The sequence below is a fragment of the Eurytemora carolleeae genome, unplaced genomic scaffold, assembly GCF_000591075.1.
Source record: "Eurytemora carolleeae unplaced genomic scaffold, Eaff_2.0 scaffold39, whole genome shotgun sequence".
NCBI classification, from domain to species: domain Eukaryota; kingdom Metazoa; phylum Arthropoda; class Copepoda; order Calanoida; family Temoridae; genus Eurytemora; species Eurytemora carolleeae.
This window is the reverse complement of record NW_019396056.1, coordinates 277,674-295,475: the sequence shown is the minus strand read 5'-3', so window position 1 is coordinate 295,475 and position 17,802 is coordinate 277,674. Positions and strand designations below refer to the sequence as shown.

Genomic DNA, 17,802 nt, shown 5'->3' with positions numbered 1-17,802 from the left:
TTGTCGCAGTAACTTTTTCATACATGAAGCCTTGATTTATTACCCATTTTACTGAAAAGGTCTACATATTTTTTCATGAGTTCTTCCACCTTTCCTCGAGGCTCTAGAAATTTATAATTTTCCAAATTTAAAAATCCTCCAAAATATTTACTAACCACAACAATTTTTTTCGGTCTTCGCAAATACTTAAAAGGGTTTTCAAAACTCCAAGTTTGTTCATATCAATATCCCAAAAAAATTTTGTTTCTTAAAGTTTGAATTGATAACATAAATGAATTGGGGATTTTAAAATGTTTGAACGTTAGATAAAAATTAATTTTGTTATAGGTAGTTGAATTGTTATAATATCCGTGCATTTTTTAGTTCAGTATTAATTGACAATGTTGAACTCAAACATCTCGTCGTTCACTATTTATCCTTAACGCATCTAATAATTCAAAATTATATTTCAGATAATTGAAATATTTTTGAAGGTGTAAAGGTAAAGATAAAATGCCGGCATCATCTTCAAAATCTGAGAAGAAGGCTAAAGTTGACAAGAAGTTCTTAAAGGAGTTAAAGAAAAAAGAAAAGAGAAGGAAAAAAGCAAAGGATGTGGAAAGAGAGAAAGAAAAGAAGCGAGCTAAATACAAGTAATTTAAAACTAGATATTTTGTTGTCTATGTTTATACTATTGTCTGTCTGACTCAGAATTTGTAAATATTTTAGGTCAGAAAGTTCTAGTTCAAGTGACAGCGATGGAAGCGATATGGATTTAGACAAGGTGAGAGAAATGTTGTCAATTCAATCGCACGTCAGCTGTTCAACTTGTTTAGTTCAGTTAAACATGTTTATAAACAATATTCAACATTCAGGATTCAATTGAATCCATTCAAACCTAACCCTGAAATCAGAGGCTCAACCAGTAAATGTATGTAAATATATATATTTCGGTGTGTTTTTGAGTTTTTATTATCAAGTACACTTTTAAAGCGAGAATGAATGAAAGACCAAATAAACCTGAATTTCAATCAATTAATCAACTTTTCTCAAAATAGCGTGTTTTCTGGTTTTGATGATAGCTCTTAAGTTACAATATCCAGTAACAGAAGCATTGGGATAATTCGTTTAACATAATTGTTGTTCAAGTAGACTGTGACACCACAACCAGACTTTTGAGACAAACAGAGATTACTACTTTTATATACGATATACAGGATGTCACAAAAAAACCGTAGTGGTGGCTAAAGCCTCAATATTGGACCAATATTGACGAGTTTGGACATTTTTTATGTCTACTAAAAACTTCTGATCAAAAGGTGTAAACTAGAGCAACTTAAAGCCTATTTTATTCAAGTTTAAAGTTTTGGAATTCCTCAGATGCAAACATTTTTTTCTCTCCAATGAACAAAATGAACATTTAACCTTTAAAACATTAATACAAATATTAAATCTGACAGTTTTAGCAACATAGCTCACATTATGTTTTTTTACGAAAGAAAATGTTAATTACTCTATATCGCTGCGCCTGCCGCCATTATTGGCTTCAAGGCTGCCACCTTTCTTCTGATGGTTTGTTCTAGCTGGTCCAATTTTTACTTGGTTTGAGGGTGAACTCTTGGGATTAACCCCATGAAGAGAAATCGCAAGGATTGATGTCTGAGTATCTATAGCAGGCCCTTCCTCTTATTTTGCATCAGAGGAATTAAAAATAAATTAAGAATACTTAAAAATCCTTTTTTTCAGATACTAATCAGAGTTTTAAAAAACTAATTTTTTTAGCCTTTAGTGAAATAGTATTTGAAATGTCATTAACAAATACGGACAAATGGACGGCATTTAGATGTTTTGATGCCAACTTAACTATTGTTGGCAGTTCAGTTGCTACATTTTTCCATATTTTTGATCATTGATCATTGAGATTGTGTTTTCTTACAAATTTATATTGCAGGAGATTTTTCCTATATCCCACTACATCAATGACAGGGATGAAATGATAAACCAGGTGAGATTCTTAATTCTTTGAAAACATAAGAACTTAAAATCCTCTTTATTTAAATAGAAACGAGATCATCCCGATTTCTGTATTATGTTAAAAAAATGTTACTATTAGGTTAGAAATTATGGCGCCAAATTTTTTGGGGTTAAAGTATGAAAAAGAGGGGGGGGAAAGCCAGTAAACGTAATTGTCTTTTTTGTTGTTTTCCAAATCTGCAAAAATAGTTTTTGTAGGTAGACCATATATTTCGTAGAATAGTTCCCACCCGCCCGCTTCCGTTCCCTGCCCCCTAGTTCTACATTCTCCAAATATATACCACTGTAGTGTTAGCCCTGAAATAAACCTCCCAACATCTAACATTTTTATCTATTAATGTATGTTAAGGTGTTCAAAACCATTAATGGTTCTAAACTAAGATCTATGCTCCCTCCTGCCCTTGTGGATCTTGATGAAGATGATATAAAGACTATCTGTCTAGATCAGTTGGTACTTTTTATTTACTTTGGATAGAGCATATGCTTTTTTACAATTAATTGACGAGCATATGTAAAATTGTAGATATAACTGATTTTTAATTGTAAAGGGACTGGAGACGTAATTTCAAGTAACCCTCTGTTTATAGAGTGGCATGTCCGATTCTCAATTGAATCCTTTTAAGTCTTAGTCTAATCAAAGATCAAAGATGAAAGATATCCTTATTTTTATAGCTGGAAATTGATTAGTTTATGATGTGGTTTCTCTGCAATAGAAACTTGCGGATATATGTTGTAGAGGCAATGTAAGAAATTGTTAGAATTTAACATGACTTAAAATGAAGAACAAACGATATCCTCCTCATTGTTAATATATCAGATTGCAAATTTTTATATTAGCACCATACAATTTTTTAAATGATCCGTTCTTTTAAGATTTTCTGATTAGTCCCGGAAATCGTAATTTGAAGCTACAAACATTAAACACGATCCAATATGATGTGGGACACCCTGTAGAAAAAATGCTCAAAAGTTTAATGGAAATTCACTTCAAATGATGTTTTGTTTCTTAAAGATCGCATGGAAATCCCCTGATCGTGTTGGTGTCGGTACTTTTTTTGTTAGCCAAGATATTAGGCAAAAGTTTTTGATATGGGTCAGGTTATAATGAAACTAATGTTGATTTTTGATTTCTATTTCTATCTTCATCTTGTAAAGGAAAAGTTTATCAAATCTTTAGCTACATATTTTAATTTGGAAATTTTTATAAAATGTCGACAACAAATTCTTACCAAATTCAAACTCGATTCATTGATACTAGAAATATTTGTTTTCTTCTGAATAAGTTAAATAACTTTTATTTTCTCGTCTTTTGATAATCGGATATACGAAACTGCTGCTATTAATGCTGCTATTAAACTGATTTTTGATAAGATCGGAATGAGTAAACGAAGATTGCAGCATGTTTTAGCGGGCCAGGAGATGTTGGAAAGTTCTGGATCAGATTCAGACTCCGAGGTTGGTAATTGATTGCTTTTGATCAAAATAGATTCCACAGTAATGTTTTAGTGTTTAACGTTCCCTAGAGACTTTTTTTACGTTATTTTCTTCAGGGTGAAAATGGTTCAAAACCTGGAGACTCCGATTCTGGTGAGGATGCTTTCCAGGTAGGGTTTCCAATTTAAACATTATGCATAAATAATAATGCGTTCTAAAATATTTTAGAGTATCATGAAGAACGAATTAAAAGGCCCGATGAAGAGATCTCACAAGTAAGTTTTTATTTGCTCTCCATTTTCCAGTTGTTGGCATTATAAAACTCCAAAGCTATGTTATTGTATATATACACAGAAATCCTGAAAGTCCCTGAAAATTATAGATAGAAAGTAATTATTCTGACCGTGTATTATTACTGTCAATTTGAGTTATGTCAGTCTTATCCCCCCCCCCCCCACACACACACAAACGGGAAATTTCGAGAATCTTCTGTTCTGATTTTTCTTTTATTGTATGGCTTTATGGCGACTAGAAAGTAAAAATAACAAAAATGCAACCCCGCCCTGCACATAAAGGTTGTTAATAGTTTAAATTACTGTAAATACCTTTCTGGATTGTATTTTACTGTAATCCTTCGCCCACTAAAATTTTTAATAAACAGGATTGCATTCGGCAAAAAGAATGAAGATCAGTTGCCAGTTAAGAAGGTTATTTTATCCACTAGTAAAACCACAGAGCATGGAAGGAGCAAGAAAGAGGAAAATGAAAAAGGTAAGAATGTTTTTTTTAACTCTCTTGAAAATCTATAATTTTTGCATTAATGGGTGTGTGTGCTAAGTATTATTAGGGGTGATCGAATTTGAACTTTTTTTAAAATCAACCAACCGCTCACCAGAGCACGAAAACTTATTAAAATTCAAAACTTCAAACAAAGAAAAATAATATGTAAAAAGTTGTTTTCGGATTGTTATTTAATCTTAATCTTTTCAATTTTAATATTTAAAAAAATTATATTTTGTTAATTGTTTTTAATATTTTTTAATTGCTTCCGAATCTGTTAAAAAACTTTTGCTGAATTTTTAATTTAGTTCTGTGGACTATCGGAAAATTCAAATTTGGTTTACAGCCTATTCAATATGTTTACTATGAACCTCTGGTGGGCGGTTATGGCTGATTTCCGAAAAAGTCCAAAATCGATCACTCTTAGAATGCATGTTTGCAGAGGTGTGCTTGGGGTGGGGGGGGGGGGGGGGGCTGACAACCTTGTGAACCCCCTTGACATGCCCCTTCCCCCCTAGAGGCCTAATATATTAAACTTACATTTATATTCTTGTCTTATCAATTGACAATTTCTCCATTTTATGATAATTTCTCAAATTCTTTCATTAGAACTTAATCTTATTATAGGAGTTCTATTTAAAATCCATATCTGAGTTTAAGATGTTTGACCCAGAGTAAGGGAGAGTATTATTTAATTAAATAAAGTTCACAGGGTTGGGAAAAAGGGGAGCAGGGTTTGAAATTTGGGGGAGCTGGCCCAGTGGGAACAGATTATTTAAAGGGTGAGCAATGTTTTTGAAAAGGGGGTGCACTCCTGTTGGGAACACTTTCTTGTAAGATTTTTTTTACTTTTAACCATATCCCGGTTGGGCTTTTTGTCTCCCCATATGATTTTGGCATTTGCCATTAGAGATGAGATAAGGTAGTGTGATACAGTCCCTAGTAAAAAAATATACCTCTATCTTTAATGGTTAGGGTGCAAAGGAGGATTTTAAAAAAGTTCAAAAAGTTCGTCCAAAAAACGTTAAAAAATAAATAATTTTTACTTTTAACAAATATTAACATGTGACGCATGTTATTATACATCCTTTTCAAATATATAAATATTAGCCCTGTACCTTAATTGATAAAAAAATATTAACCATTTCTGATTTTTTTGAAACGCCGACCCGCCGTTTGACTGTCCTCCACCCTACTCTGCATAAAAAAAATTTTGGCAAAATTTGTTCACAACTATAAAGTTTCAGGGTGGCCAAAATGTACGGATTGTACGGATTGTACGGATTGATTTTTTTTTAAAAAATTGTACGGATTGTACGGATTGTTTTTCGAAAATTGTACGGATTGTACGGATTTCTTCTGAAAATGTACGGATTTTTGTACGGATGGGTTCAAAAAAGTTTTGGCCACCCTGAAGTTTAAAAAGTGAAGAAGGTTTAGCGTTCTATTGTCAGCCGTTTTTAAGTTATTTAGAAAAAAACTACACCGGGGGGGGGGGTGAAAAACACCCCCCAACCGTGATTTGGTTGAGGATAGTATTTGAAGGTTCTTAGTGCGGTGAACAACGACCGATAGGGGGTGAACCAAATAAATCAGCGCGTTTAAGCGCGCAAATAGTTCACCCCCCTTTAGGCTAAACCTCCAGTGCGCCCCTGTATATATAATATGAATGTAAAGGGGGTAAACGAAAAATACAACGTAAATTTTCATTCATTTAGCTAAAAACGATAAATAAAAAGTTTAAAAATGTATTAAGCTATAGTTTTGAATAAGATTTTTTAAATTCATATCACTCATTAGTGTTCTTTATCAATTATACTCCCATTTTTATCTACATCAAACTAAAGTTGACATAGGGGATAAATGCCGACAAAACTAATTTTTTATCCAGGGTTTCTAACGTTTTTGAATATATTTTGAACACTTTCTCTAGGCAACTTTGCTTTGAGAATAGCCAGAAAGTTCTCTTTAAGCCAAACATTTGCCATTTTTTTGGTTGGATTCCGTAGTCTTTTATGGAATCGAACGTCTCTTTCCGCATTACAGGAGTGTTGAGCTCTCTAAAATGAAGCCCCGTTTTTGAGTTTGTTAAATTTTTTTTTAATATATGCCACAGTGAAATGAGAAAGACATACTAGTCAAAAGCCTTCATACTCATGTGCATGCTAGATATCAAATTCATCCCCGCAACCAACCTTTCTTTTTGAAGTTATTGGTTTTTACCCTTCAAATCGTTAAAATAGAACACTTTCCATTCGATTTTTATTTTCTGGTAGTGAATATGACAAATAAAGCTTAAGAAGGAATTGTAACAAAAAATAATCACTTCAAAATATCTCAAGCACTGCACTGGTTTAATTTTTATTTATATAAGTATTTTTTTGGAAACAAGCTCTATTAAATAATTTTGGGATTTTTGACAATCCATTTTGTTTATGGTTTTTATTATTTAAATCCTAATGTTTGTCTTAGAAGAGGATACTGAGCAGGGAAGAACTCTGATGGAGCTGTTAGAGTTGGAAATGAGAGCACGGTATGAAAAGATTACGGAAATAATTAGAGGGCGAAACTTCTGTGTTGGATATCTGGCTAAGCCTGGGAATGGTTTCGAACATCAGTTCTTCCCCTGCGATACTTGCTAAGCTTAAGAATCTTAGGCTTAGCCGGTTATCTAATTCAAAAGTGTCTCCCTTAGTCCACTTTAAAAAAATGCGTTGACACCCTTTTTTATTATTTACGGTTAAGGGCTATTAAAGCATTGTTGATGAAAGCCGGAAAAGAGGAGGGAGAAGCGGAAACTCTGGCTATTGAAGAAGCTCTGGACGAGGCAAAGAAAAAGGAACAAGGAAAAGAAGAAAAGATGGAGAAACTTCCAACATTGGTAGAAAAAAGAAATGTTAGGAAGAGAGATGATGATAGTGATGGAGAAGAAAAGAATAAAATAGAGAAGAATGAGGAAAATGACGAGAAGAAAGAAAAGGTTGAAACTGTAAAGCCCTCTGACGATCGAGTGTTCAACAGTGAGAACAAGGCAATGAACAAAGCAAGAGAGATGTTAATGCTCTCTGAAAACAAAAAGCTGATTCAGGATGAGATTAAGTCTAGGAAGGAGCAGGAAGCCCTATTTATGTACGAGGAGCAGATGAGAAAAGAGCAGCTCGATAAGGAAAGGTTGGAGAAGGAAATATTGACCGAGGAGGTTACTAAAAGAAGAAAGGCTCTCATCGAAAAGGAACAGGAAGAACGAAGAAAAATTCTTGAGAAAGAGCGTGAAAAAATGATTGAAGATCACAAAAGGAAAGAGGAAATGAAGAAGAATAGAGATAAAGAAAAACTGTTTTCGAAAATTAGGCAAATGAAAGAAGCAGAGGAGAAGGAGAAGGAAGAGCTCGAAAACCACCATAAAACCAAAATGTCTAGAAAACGCATAGAGCGTGAGGATGAAGGGGAAGTTGAAGATAAGGATGAAGAAGGCAAGTTGCGAAGATACAGAAAAAAAGATGGCGAAACCGCTGGAATAAGTGAAAATGATGAAATTGAGGAGAGGAAAGAAGATCAATCAACAGTAAGAAAACCATATCAAAGAGAGAATGTTTCAGACAAAAAAAGGAAAGACGACGAGATCAAACTAGGAAAAATACGACCAAAAAAGAAGGTTGAGGGTGGTAGTGATGTCGAAGACGGTGAAGTTGAGGAGGTAGATAGTGATGTCGAAGATGAAATTGACCGTGAGGATGATCATAAGGCTCTTCTTCAAAAGATGAAGAACTTGAGAAATAAGATTAGTAACAAAATGGTCTCTGATGATAGCCCAGCTCTTGAAGCTGCCGCAGAAGTGTCCGGTCGAGGAAGGGCCCGGGCTAGAGGCCGTGGAGGTAAAGGTAGAGGCAGAGGAGATGGAGAGGATAATTCCTGGTCTCTTAAAAAATACGATTTTGAGGCTCCTGACATGGAAGAACAGATTAAAGATCATAAGCCTAACTTTGTTAAAGCACCACGAAGAGTATTTGAGAAACATGATGGATACTATTCACACTCGGATGAGGAAACTGATCAGATTCAGAATGAGGAAAAACAAGAGATCATCTCAGATGGGAAAAGTCAAGAAATGGAGGAGGAGAAGGGAGAACCAAGTAAAAAAAGGGACAATTTTAAAAAGGTGACAAGGGAAGAATGGAACAAGATGACTCGAATTGAGAAAAAAAAATATCTGAGTGAAAGGAAGAAGAGGAAGATAAAGGAAACTGTCTATATTAAGGATGACAGTGATAATGAACAGCTGATATCGAGTGGCAGCGAGGGTGAAATTGAGTTGGAGCTTTCATCCTCGGAGGACGAAAAGGATAAAGAAGAAAGGCTGGCCAAGGTAGCCTTAAAGAGCTATGCTAAGAGTTTTACGGCTACTGAGCACCCGGAGGACTATAAGTTGGTGATGCGGAAAGATGTTTGGGATAAAGAGTTAGCCCAGGATGCTGATGAAGGTCCCGAGACATTGGAAGATATTGAGCTGAGAGATAAACGAGAAAAAGTTGAGTCGAAGGAAAAAACTAAACAGGAAAAGATCAGAGCTGAAAGATTACGGAGAATGCAAGCATTTCAAGCATCATCTGTCCTGCGAAGTCAACCAGATGAAGAAGATGCAACAGAAGAAGAGGAAGCCGAGAAGGCTCAGTCAGAAGATGAAAACAATCCTTTTTATACATCATACAAAGAGGCAATTGAAGGAGAAGATAAGGTAAACAAAGGGGCTGGTTGAGTTGGTAAACATGCCATCTCCACTCCCCTTTATTTTTCGGTTTTTTAGGGAAGTTGATTGAAATTAAAGAACTTCCCTTTTTTATTAAGTTCTAATTTGAATTAATTAATTTTTAATTTTTTTCTGGATTAAATCATGTGATGGGAAATGATGACTTTTATAGAATTTGTATGGTTTTCAGAAAAATATAAACCCTTTATTATTTTAGTTAAATTTCTTGAATTACTTGAAGGACCCCTGAGGGGGTGTAGTGGGAGTTTCAGTTTTAGGAAGAAATTGGGTAAAACTAGCTCAAACATGATATTTTAGCATTTAAAACTAATTTTCCTAAATGAACCAGCCATTTTACTGGTTTTACCGCCATTTTTTGTGCCTTTTTTAACCATTCTCGGTTAAATTTGTCTAACTGTCAATTCTTTTTATTAAAATATGGCCGATTTAATGAATATTCTTGTAATTTCTGGTTTGACTCTTGTCTTGACATTTTATGATTTTGTAACTTGGATTATATCAAGCTTAAAACGCTGATCCTCTTAAGATTGGAGGTTTTAACTTTTTTAATTTCCCTGAATAGGTTGCAAGTTAGTTAAGTCAGAAACCATGTTAGTTCATTATTACATTGTCGTTTTTCTATTTAGTCCTAAGGTTTTTTATCTGATTCAGTCCAGGAAGACCATACAGGAGTGTTAAAGTCAAGGAGGCATTTGACCAAGCACTTTGTGCAAAACTTGCCACTGGGTCGATGGTTTAGTGTTTTTGAATAATAAGATAATTAAACTGCGTTCCCAACATGGCAGTTTATTTAACAAGTTTTTCCAAACAAGACTGCAGTGCCAGGGTTAGGGATATTTTTTGTTGATTGTTTCATTAAAAATATTGCTAAAATTAAGATTCGAAATGAATGCCGCAAAGTATTTCTAAGGTCAAAGACAACTTTATGTCCACAATCAATTAAGAAAGTGTTCTCTTAGAAATAGTCATGATTATTGATTTAGCTTTATAATTTTAAAAACCTGTATAAATTTTTTTCCATCAAGGATAAGGTTGAGGATCCGCTAAAGGAGGACAGATTGAAAAGGCAGAAAGAAATAGAAGAGGATGAAGCTGCACTGAAAGCAATGGAAGAAAAACGGGGGGATGAGAGTAAACAAGCCGTCCAGATTAAAGCTCGCGAGGAGGCTATGAAAAGGAAGATAGCCGAGGTGGCTTTGATAAAGAGTAGAAAGAGAGGAGATCCAAATAACCCATGTAAAGAGGAGGTAGATGCGCAACAGGTATTTTATCATAGCTATATTATTTTCAAACCCAACTTGCTATGCTTCTGTTTGGTTTATATAAATGTCAAGTTCCGGATGTACTGAATTTTTTTCTTATGAGATAGAAAATCTTCCATATGACTATTTACCATGTGCGATTTCATCGCTAAGGAAAGCTATTTAAGGAGCTGTGGTTTCCCCCGGGCGGGGGGACAAAAAAATATGAGCTCTTTTGGGGTTTGTGGGAAAAAATGGAGAAATTAAAGAATAAGAGAGAACAGTGCAAAGAAAGAAAGCTAAGGGAAGGAAGGCTTCAGTAGTTATACTCCTTTTCAGGAGGGGACCTGGTTCAGTAGTTAAACACCTTTTCAGGGCACAAAAATGTACAACAAAAATTCAAAAATTATATATGAACCCTTGTAAAGGAGTTGGAGCAGCAAACCTGGGAAGACAGATGGAAGAATGACGCTAAAATGAAGGAGGTAAGAACTAAACAACAGGACATCTGTATTTATCATATAATTTTTTTTTTGTTAAAATATCTTTAGGAAGGAGTGACAGCAATTATCAAAAATGTCAAAAATAGGAATTTCCCAAATGCCTGGGTATCTGGGAACTTTCCTAAATGCCTGGGTATCTGAGAAATTTCCAAAATACCCAGGCATTTGAGAAATTTCCAAAATCTTGAAAATATACCACCCTCAAATACCTAAATGAATTTGGGAAATTTCCGAAATGCCAGGGTTTCTGGGAAATTCCCCAAATGCCTGGGTATCTGGGAAATTTCCTAAATGCATGGGTATCTGAGAAATTTTCAAAATACCCGGGCATTGGAGAAATTTCTAAAATCTTATAAAAATATCCCCTCAAACACCTATAGGGATTTAGGAAAGTTCCCAGATACCCAGGCATTTGGGAAATTCCTAGTTATGACATTTTTGATAATTGCTGTCACTCCTTCTTAGGTTGCTATATTTTAATTCCAAACATCAGTAATCTTCGTAGAAAAACAGCATGATATGCTAAATATGCATTTAGTTATCTCAAAATTCACAGGGGGCTATTGACATTTTAACTTTTTAATAATATTGTGTTGGTGGTTTCAAGAATTATTGAAAATCCTTGTTTTTTGGAGAGAATTTCACTGATAAAATCACTTCTACCATAACAAATAATTTAATTTTATTTTATATTTTTTGCCGATGTTATGGTGGAAATTTTGCCACTTGAATGACTTGAATACAGATACGTAGATATGCAATTTTTTGCGGATTCGAATCCGGATCCATGGAGCTAAAATGTAGCGGATCCAACTAATTTTCAGTTTTATCCTTCAAATATATGGATAAAATAAATATTAATGTTTACCCATATTTGCTAGGTATTTACTTCGAGCAAGCTGGTGAGTAAGGCGAAGTTAAAGATGAAAGTTACCGTGGCAGCCGGAGAAGAAAAGTTAGTAATTTTGATATTTTCTAAAGTAAGAACACTCTAAGAAAGTTTGATTTTTTGCATTTATTATAAATAGTAAGGGGGATATTGGCAATTAATAATTATTAACAATCATATTTATATTGCAGACAAAAAATATACATAAAAATAATAATATTGAGGACAGGATTTGATTACCATAAAGTTTATATTTTAAAGTTGGTCCAATTTGCTGCCATGCTATGATTGACTTGTTTCTGGTACCTTTTCTCTCGTGATATTCAAATGCAAAGATATTTCTTTATTTCATGAAGACTAGTGTAGAGCCGCAAAGACTGTAAAGCCGTATGACTGCCTTTCTAGCTTCAGTAAAAGTCAAATTGGATATTTTTATTTTTGTATATTCTTTTCAAATTACAATTTTTAAGCGACCAGTAATTCATACATGTTTATAATGCAGGTAATCTTTTTTACAATAATCTTCTTTCTGTACCCTTTTTCTGTGTTGCAATATCTGCACAGCCCCCCACCCTGAAAGGGTAATATGCAGCGCTGAACATTGATGATAAAGCAATTTGTAATTCTCATTCTGGATGGTCTGCGGAATATTTTTATTACTTTCTTGATCTGATTCACCTGTACTATTTTGTTGCATATATGCTGCATCATTCATGTATCCTGAATGTATTCGAATATTTTCTTGCCATAAGAATTTTTTTTTCTAATTTTGATTTGCTGAAGTTAACGTATATTTTTACGCCAAATAGAAACATTGGAATACAAAAGTTACCTTAACGATTCCTTCCAAAGTAAAGCCATAAGATGACACAAAGAGCGTAATCCTGTTAAAAATTGCATGAAAACAAATTAAAGTGGAGTAGAAGAAATGGATAGGTTAAATGAAGTAAAAGAAATGTGGAGAAGGTGGAGTTTGTTTTAAAAGGATTGCTGAGAGGAATAAGTGGTGAAATAGTTAGAGAATAAAAATATTAAAAAAGTGTATACTTGAGAATAGGGGTGTTGCAACCCAGCAAACTATTAAGACATAAAAATATGCTAATTACATTATGATCATTTTTGAATATCTTTAAAGCTAAATATTGTTAAATATAAACTGGTCACTTTTTTCATGTCGTATGAAACATATTATCAATAATATTCAATTCTAATTTTAAGGCGTTTTATTTGAATTAATTCAAGGTGTTAAGGAGATGTCTTGCATTTTTGAAGAGTTACAAATGTTGACACATAAATAGCTCACATTTCATTCTAACAAGCAAACCATCTCGTTGGTTTCATATATACATAGAAATATTAGGTTACATTAGTTATATTGTATTGTTTTTAGGATTTATGTCCAGTTTCCTTGTCAAACGTAAAAAGAGATCATAAGTTAACGAGATATAATAACGAGACATTTAATGCGACAAAAGTGACAAAATTAAGTTATTGTTAAAATATAGAAACTTAATTAAGAAAAACCGGCAGGAAAATTTTATCCTAAAAGGTTAAACCATGATGTTTTTTTAATTTATTTTGTCGACATGAAGGTATCTAGGCCGTCGACATAAAGTCAATCTATTCTAGTCTTCATTGAAGTGTAAAAGTTGAAAAGGATAACTTGGAAATGCTATTAAACCGCGGATGTAATATTTTAGGAAAGAAAAAGAGACAATTCAAGAATCCACATCATCCAAACCTGTAGATATTCCATCTGTGGAGGCGTTGCCAGGTAGGATTTTAGTTGTTGTCGTAAAATACGAGACAGGTCAAAAATCTATGGAAAGACAGAGGATGGAGGATAGGGTGCCCCTGAAAAAATTCCCATTTTTAGAAAACTAAGAGTAAACCCAGCTAAAATACAGCATCTTTGCGTTAAATGATAATTTTCTTAAATGGGCCCCGGCCTTTTTACTGTTTCTCCGTCATTTTTGCCTTTTTGTTTTTTATGGTCAGGCCGTCAAACATTCAAAAACGTAAAAAGATATCAAACATTTATTTTTACTTTACAATCTAAACTAATATTTAGTTCTTTCATTCTTTCTGGATTAAAATTATAAAATGGATGAAAACAGCCTTGGAAAATTACAAGTACATCACATAGTAAATTAAGAAGAATATCGTCAGTATATACTTAATATATTAGAATTAGAGTTCTTCTGACCATTCTGGCCATGAACTTATACAACTATCTTTATCTATACTTTGTTTGTCTGAGTGTCTGTTTGTTTGTATGATTGTTTGGGTGTTTGTTAGTTTGTTTGTATCCAATAAACGTCATAACGGCTGAACCGATGATGACCAAATTTTATGTGGGACATCACGTGACCCCATGGAAGGTTCATGAATGATCAAAATTTCAAACATTTGCCTCTAACAAAATTTAATTGTCATTAAATTTAAAAAAAGTTCACGACATTTTTTTTATATCTGCGAAATTTTTTTTGATTATTTTACACTGTATACAAAGAGAAAATGTTTATGATTGATTATGGGCGCGAAGTGCCCTGTAAGCCTAGTGATGAAATACTAAAGTAAATGCGAGCTAATCTCCTAAAAACAGGAAATCATTTTTTCCTACGGGGTGTCCTAATAAACAAGGGAATTGAGAAACGACTTGAAAGTCGTCTTTGGTTTCTGATATATAATGCATGGCAAAGAAAGTAAAAAACGAGGCTGTACGCATGACGAGCTTTTCATAAAGTAGCTTTCTTGTATCTCCAAATTGACGAAAATATTAGATACTAAGAAATTTGTTTAAATTTTGAAACATCTCCGTCAATTTTGAAGATACAAAAATAGTAGACCACATTTTGAAAATCTCAAGACGAGGCGTTTTCGATATTAGATGTTTGAGCTGAAATACTGCAATGATTGTGTTCATAAAAAAATGCCCCCCCCCCCCCCTTTTACCTCCGAAGGGGGGGGGGCACACTTTCTGAGAGAAAAAAAAGAAGAAAATGAAATAATTTAAAGAAGGAAACTAAAAATGAAAGAAAGAAGGAAGAAAGGAGAAAAATTTGGCATAAAAATTTGTTACCAATATTATTTGTAAAGGATTATTTTTCCCTCAAATTAAAGAAAAATTGAATGCTTTCTGAGATAAATGATTTGGGAATTTTTATTTTAATCCTGTCTTGTGAAATGATAGAGTTTAAATAATTTTTTTTTGTATTTTCTTAGATTAATGATTTAAATGAACCATCGTACATCAAAAAGTAACATGGAAACAAATTTAAATTATATATAAAATTTAGATTTAGAAGAAGCTGTTTGTAATCATCCTCAAGCTTGCAAGAGAAGTTTTTTCGAATTTTAATTTCGAGAAAACTGAAGATTTCATGCTTGAGCTTTTCTTGATCTTTACATGCATTAACATCTTTTACTTTCTCAGTTTTAAAAACTAGTATTGGCTATTCATGATAAAAAAAATTTCTGTATCATTATATTCATTTTATACCTCCATTTTGTTTTTGTTTTGATGCAAATAGCTTCTCGATAGCACTTAGGCAAAGAAGACAGACAACATATTTATTTTAATAAACTCTAATGTGTGATAAGTTAAAAATCTAATCATTCATTAATTTAGACTTTTATTGAGTTTTTCATGTCAAAAAATGTTCACCTGCGGCGCGACCCTCACTTTTCTTTGTATGCTATTTATAACTTTTTTGCCCCCTTCTTTTCAAATTTCTAGCTTCGGGCCTGGTAGTATATACTTAAATATATTAGATAAAGAGTAAGTTGCACGAAAAAACATGCCTCTTTCCAGGGATTTTTTAAATCCATTGTTTCTTTCAGCCAAGTACAAAAAATATGATATTATATGATAGATCACAGTACGTTTTTTTAAAATTTTAATTAATTACAGTAATTAATTATTTACATTTTTATTAAATATAACAAAAACATACAAAATTTAGTTTTTTAGAAAAACCTCCAAAAATTCTTCTAAAAAAGGAAAAGAAAAGAAAAGAAAAGTTGCATATTTATTGTTCACATTACATTTAATATAAATTGAGGATTCCTTTTCGCTCTCCTCTTCCCCCTTTTCTCTTCCCTTTTCCCCTTCCCTTTGTCCTTTTCCCCTTCCGATCCCCTTTTCCTTTTTTCTTTTTTTCGCCTAAACCCAATGAAAGTTCATATTCAAACAGAAAAATATACACCCCCTGTATGTTGCTCTATGTTTGGTTACACCAAATTGTCAGTAAAAAGATATAACCATTTTAGATAATATAAACAAATTTTAGGACGTATCGGAAGTGTAGATGAATATGCCAATATTCTGGGTAAGAGTGTGAAAGAGCTCACTGAGGAAAAGTTTCAACCTCCAGAAGTCAGCGATTCTGAGGTAAAAACATACTTTTTATAACACTAATACAAAGAAAATTTTTATCAAAAATCTTTTTAACACGCGACCAAATAATAATAAAAGTATTTTAGGTAATTTTATTAAATGTTTGTTTACTGGTCTTGATGGAATGGTTATTTCTAGATATAATAAGCGCAAAGCAAAAATACGAAATAAAATAAAATTTATTTTTATTTTTGCTTAAATTAAGATTATTTCTAGAAAAAATTTTCCAATCAAATTAAAAATGAAATTGAAATTGAAATCGAAATTGAAATTGAAATTGAAATAGCCATTGCATTTAGACAAATACACTAATAATTGATTTATACCATTGCGAGCCAAAATAATAGTTATTCCAAACAGTTTATAACACGCGGTCCATTTTTCTAAATTCAGGATACAGTTTTGAATTTCATAGACCTGGGTTGATCCAACCAAACAATTTTTATTGATGAAAAATTCTGATCACAATTCTTCTTCTTTTTGGTAGAAATATTTGAATTACTTTGTATTTTCTTTTAAAAAAGATTAACAATAAATTAGTTTGTTGTAAAGATTTAAAAGTTGAAAAGCTCTTTAGATTCTAAATTATCTCGTTTGAATGATTTCTTTCAAAAAAATTAACTACTCCAAACTGAATTTTAAATTAATTTTTTAGAATAAAAACTTTGATCTAAATTTTCTTAACAGGGTGAAGAAAGTCCAACTGAAGATGATGGAGAGGATCTCTGGGGAAAGATCATGGGAGGATCTGAAAACCATTAGATTTCTCGTATCTAACACTTATCATTAAAACTAAGATTTTTATTACTAGAGCTGTACATTTCCAATGGACAGAATAAGTCGGACATGTTCTCCTCTTCTTCCGATTTCTCACGTTTGAATATTCGCCAAGTATGAGAAAATGGTTGTAACAGATCGGGTAAAAATTGTTTGACTTATTTTGTTCATTAAAAAGTTCCTAGCTCGTGTTCATGAATTGGCCTATTCGTAATGATTCATTTTTAAAATTCTTGGTTTTTCTACCATTATCCTTGATGTGCAAATACTGATGACTGCAAGGCAATGTTGGTTTTATTTCAAAATTTAATGATGTTCTGTTATGAATATAAATTGGATTATCATTTTAATTTGGTTTTGATAGCATTTACTACTGGTCAAAAAAGTCAACTTAAGCGTAAATTAGGAATAAGGACTAGTCTCTCAACAGTAATGACTAGTCTTCTTTCAATACTTGCATTGCTACTAAGGATTAGATGATTTTGTGATTCACATAGCTTAAATATACAAAGACAGAAGGCAGGTAGAAATTTTGAGATTTTGTGAGTGGTGGCTTGGCAGCATTACGCATGGCATTAGTAATAAAGAGTTTAGAAATATGGATAGTAGAGATAAATAATTAATATGGATAGTTTAGAGATAGATAGTAGTAATATTAATAGGATAGATGAAGAGTGGAGAGAGAGTCGGCTTAAAAATAAATGGCATGAAATAGGGTGCAGAGATGAATAATGGATATCAAAGACGAATAGAAGAGAGATGGATAGTAGATATGAATGGTAGAAAGGGTAAATAGCAAAGAGATGGATTTAGGATTATGAAGAGAAGAGATAAATACTACAGAGATTGACAGATTTATAGTAGAGAAAAAAAATACTATGCATCAGGGGCGTTCAGGAGGTTCAGTGTAAGGGGGGGGGGAACATTTGGCGAACATTTTATATCTATATCAAGGAACCAATTTTTCCTTCTTATTTCCATATTACCAGTACTAATCT

General features: G+C 32.9%; 1 protein-coding gene across 7 annotated transcripts; it reads left to right on the top strand.

The window, feature by feature from the left end:
- The first annotated feature begins 327 nt into the window (after positions 1 to 327).
- Positions 328 to 17,154, top strand: LOC111707392 (trichohyalin). Of its 7 annotated transcripts, none has more exons than XR_002766430.1 (17): positions 328 to 632; positions 709 to 763; positions 1,931 to 1,984; positions 2,363 to 2,464; positions 3,385 to 3,468; positions 3,564 to 3,617; positions 3,676 to 3,722; positions 4,109 to 4,218; positions 6,700 to 6,760; positions 6,973 to 8,962; positions 10,021 to 10,257; positions 10,665 to 10,721; positions 11,621 to 11,694; positions 13,329 to 13,402; positions 15,921 to 16,021; positions 16,715 to 16,842; positions 16,990 to 17,154. XR_002766430.1 is itself a non-coding variant. In XM_023480499.1 (16 exons), the coding sequence occupies exons 1-16, from the start codon at positions 493 to 495 to the stop codon at positions 16,787 to 16,789; spliced, it is 3,315 nt and encodes a 1,104-aa protein (XP_023336267.1). In that variant the 5' UTR covers positions 328 to 492; the 3' UTR covers positions 16,790 to 17,154. The 7 variants fall into 7 exon arrangements, 1 of the variants encoding a protein (XP_023336267.1); XR_002766427.1 differs by having other exon boundaries at positions 16,983 to 17,154; XR_002766425.1 differs by having other exon boundaries at positions 16,715 to 16,856.
- The last annotated feature ends 648 nt before the right edge of the window (positions 17,155 to 17,802 follow it).

Coding starts and splice junctions, on each gene's coding strand:
- LOC111707392 (XM_023480499.1), top strand. CDS start 493: ATGCCGGCATCATCTTCAAAATCTGAGAAGAAGGCTAAAGTTGACAAG. Junction 1,985..2,362: donor GGGATGAAATGATAAACCAG/GTGAGATTCTTA, acceptor ATGTATGTTAAG/GTGTTCAAAACCATTAATGG. Junction 3,618..3,675: donor CTGGTGAGGATGCTTTCCAG/GTAGGGTTTCCA, acceptor AAAATATTTTAG/AGTATCATGAAGAACGAATT.